Consider the following 3,930-nt stretch of genomic DNA (forward strand, 5'->3'; position numbering starts at 1 on the left):
TAACTTCTGAAAAGGAAAGCCCTGGACATTCTGGGTAGGTGTTTGGCACCCAAAATTTTACCAAAGAAGAGTGCTGTTTCTTAGTATCAGACCAAAGTGCAAAGCAATATAAATTAGAGGCCAGTCTTCTCTTGATGGTTGATTTACTTCTGTAAAATAGACTGTACGTTCCTTTTATATGAACAATTTACATTTGAAGCATTAGATTTTTTTTTTTTTTTCACTGATGGGGGCAGGAAATGGACTTCTGTTCTACTGGAAGTCTGTGAAGCTAAGGTATCCTTCTCAACGTAGAGGCCGGAATTGGAGGTGAGAAATGTTGGTACTTGGAAGAGTTAGGCTGCTTTGCATCTACCCAGCGTCTAGAACCAATTCCAGCTTCATAACTCAGCTGTGAAGAACTCCCTTAGGCATTTGGTAGCCATGTAGCCAGTAGTTCAAGACTAGGAAACCCTGAAATGGGTAAAGTGCAGACTGTTACCTGGAGATGTAAGTGTATGTTCTGGAAGGAGAACAGGTCTCGTTCTGGGCACTGGGAGGCACATTTAAGAAATCCCAAATCAAAATAGTGTCATCGTGGGAGCTGCTGATGATCTGAAATTCATCAAACTGTAGCCAAAACGCACATCCAGAATGTTCCACCAAAGTGCACAAACACAAAGTGCTTGCTGGGGCTTGAGGGTCCAGAGCAGCTTGCAAGTCCCAAACTTTAATTTTCCCATCATAGGACCCACTGACAATCCTCTTGTTATCAAACCGGATGCATTGGACCAATTCTTCATGTCCCTCTAGGACTCTTAAACAGGCACCACATTCGATATCCCATAGCCTTATGGTATTATCTGATGATCCACTAACAACCAGCCAATCCCTGTACTGGAGACAGGCAATGCCTCGCTTCAGAGAACGAACAAATTCACAGGTACTCGTGCTCCAGACTTTGATGGTTCTGTCACCAGAGGCAGACACGATGTATTTATCATCAAAGTCTACTACATTGACAGCAGCGCAGTGGCCAACGAGGACACAGCGTAAAGTGATATCGGTGGCAGAAGCCATGTCCCCACAGCGATGGAGCGGTCCTTGGAACAGGTCACCATCAGTCCATTGCTGAAGCGTAAGTGCAGTACGGTCTCGTTGTGGTGGATCAATGTATTCAGAACTTCACCCGTGTTCATGTCCCAGACTCTCACTGTAGAGTCTGAAGAACTAGTCACAATGACACGTTCATCATACTGGAGACAAAGGACAGAGCCAGTGTGTCCTGTTAACACTTTCAAACATTCCAAGCTGGTTTTATCCCAAATCTTAATAGAATTATCTCGTAGGCCACTGGTAATTTTTTCATCATCATACTGTAAACAGTAGACACCTTTACTATTTTCAGAGCGGCACTGAATCTTCTGCAAGTTGTGTCGTCCACACTGCCAGTTAGATTCTATAGTCTATATCCTGGATAATCTTTGGGTATAATGACCTATAAAATGAATTGGGAGGGCCATCTGTAGGTCTGTTCTTAAACAGGTACTGATCCCACCCTCTTCTTTCTGAAAGCCCCTTCCATAGAGGGTCAGTGCACACCATTCCTTCAATCAGCTTCTTCCAAAGCATTCCTTCAGAGATCACTCGCTGCCATTCTTTACATACCAGCTCTGCTGCACACAGAGACCTGGCGTCCAGGTAAGAAAGAATGTTTTCTGCTATGTGGTCTAAGCCTTGCTCTGGTAAATCAGTAATAAAGTCCTGCTGCAACATGGGCTTCAGGTAAGAGTTACTATGTCCATGCTGATAATGACACATTCGTGAAATAAGGTGTTCCACAAATTCCACTTGATCTGATTCAGACCACTGGTCAAAATATTTAATACACAAGTCTTTTTCTTTTTGATAGTTTTCTTCTGAGGTCCTCTTTCTGGAGATGATCACAGATGATGGTCCATTACTTATCTGCCAAAGAGTATTTTTCTTGGGGGACTCATCTTCATTTTGATCCTCCATAACTGAAGTGTTCTGGACAATATTTTGTACTTCAGATCCACCAATCCAGAATGAATGGGGGTATTCCCTTTCAGACTAGTCTGAGAAAAGACAGCAGTCAAGCAGCTTCCAAGATTCTTTCCATTTACTGTATCCAGCTTTCTTCAATAAAATCCCAAACATGCACTTTGGTAACATGAGCTCTATGGTCTTGTCCTCAATCATCGAATCGGGCTCCATGGAGGCCCCGGCGGCCCTGCCTCACTCTTCCCGCGCAGCAGCAAATGGCCCGGGCGGAGGAGGCGATGGCGGAGGCAACAGAAACCGAGGTGGCTCTCCTACCCACTCCAGCTGCCAGCCTGCCCGGGCTGCTGGCAGCTCCCGTACCCCCATCTTCTATCTCCCCATATAAACCAGCTTATCCTTTTCTCCAAGTGTAGTAATCATTGACAAAGCACTTCAACTTGTCTCATCTCGCAAGAGCCCTAGGAGGTAGAGTCTGGGTTTCTACTGCTGCGTAACAAACCAGCCCATAACTTAGTGGTTTGAAACAACAGTTTATTATTACCTGTCCTGGTTTGTGGTTTGACTGAGCTCAGTGGGGCCAATCTTTTTGGGGCCTCATGGAGTCACAGTCAGACGTTGGCTGAGGCCATGGGCGTCTGAGGGCCCAGTGGGGCAGGACATCCAACATGGCTCACTCTGTTAGCTGGTAGTTGAGGCTGGCTGTTGGTTGGGGCCGTTAAGCAGATACATACACCACAACTTCCCCAAGTGCTTGGGCTTCTCACAGCATGGCGATGTTACAAGAAACCCAGACAAAATGACCTGGCCTCATGTAATCTAACCTCGAGGTCCAGAACATTGTTTCTGCAACATTCTGTGGTCATGCCAGTCACTGAGGCCAGCCTGGATGCAAGGGGGAATTAGAGGTCATCTGTTGATGGAGGAATGGCAAGGTCATTTTATTTATTTATTTTTAATTTATTTTTTAAAAGATTTTATTTATTTATTTGAGAGAGAGAGCATGAGCAGAGAGAGGGAGAAGCAGACTCCCTGCTGCACAGGGAGCCCGATACAGAGCTTGATCCTAGGACCCTGAGATCATGACCCGAGCCGAAGACAGACACTTAACGACTGAGCCAACCAGGCACTCCAAAAAGACAAGGTCATTTTAGAAGAGCAGCTGGGATGAGAAATATTACTGTAGGCAGTCAAGGAAAATACCATCTGTCATAAGTATATACTGTTAATATCCCATTCTATAGGTGAGGACATTTTGCAGTGACTTGCTAGGTCATATGGTTAGCTTGCTCATTTATGGGCAACCAAATCCACACTCCCTCTGATCTCTTAACCACTATGCTTCACTGAAGACAGTGTTCTAAAACTTTAATGAGTCACCCCTTTCAAAGATGCAGGATTATTTTCAAGAACATAAAAATATAAATTCTAGTAAAATGTATAAACTTGAAATGTAAGTTCTAGTAGGATTTGGGATGCCCTGTCTGACAAAGAGTAAATAAAGAACTAACATTTTTGAGTTGCTTCAGTGATCCAGGTACTTACACACTCTATATAAACTCATGTAATCTTTACTAAAATGTTTTCCCCCCAGATGAAAAATGAAATTTTGAGAGGTTAAATAACTCGCCCCAAATCACACAGCCACTAAGTGATAGAGCCAGGATTTAAACCCAGGTCGGTCAGTCCATCTTCCAGGCAGCTCCACGTTGAGCTTGGGCTCCCAGGAATCAGATGCTGAGATGAGGTCAGCATGAAGAAAGGTCACTGATGAGATCAGGGACATCACCTGAAAGGGGACATAAGGGCACAGGGTCAAACAAAGGAAAAGGTAGGCTGTTGCTGTCATAGCAAAGGACTTAGCAGGCCCTTGGGGAGCCCTGAAGCTGGGATAGCCCTTCAGAGTTGTCCTCAGCAAGGTGTCTGGCC

The 3,930-nt window shown here is 44.7% G+C and overlaps 1 protein-coding gene across 1 annotated transcript; it reads right to left on the reverse strand.

Annotated features, from left to right (window-relative positions):
• Positions 1-314: 314 nt before the first annotated feature.
• On the reverse strand, positions 315-2,217 carry LOC114221539 (F-box/WD repeat-containing protein 11-like). Its single transcript, XM_088017571.1, is given in 4 exon segments — positions 315-1,064; positions 1,067-1,446; positions 1,448-2,027; positions 2,091-2,217. Coding segments are annotated over 4 exon segments (1,674 nt in total). The 3' UTR covers positions 315-477.
• Between the last annotated feature and the right edge of the window lie 1,713 nt (positions 2,218-3,930).

This window comes from Eumetopias jubatus, unplaced genomic scaffold (assembly GCF_037043125.1).
Source record: "Eumetopias jubatus isolate StellerSeaLion01/CBP00866 unplaced genomic scaffold, mEumJub1_p1.0 scaffold_13, whole genome shotgun sequence".
In the NCBI taxonomy this organism is placed as follows: Eukaryota; Metazoa; Chordata; class Mammalia; order Carnivora; family Otariidae; genus Eumetopias; species Eumetopias jubatus.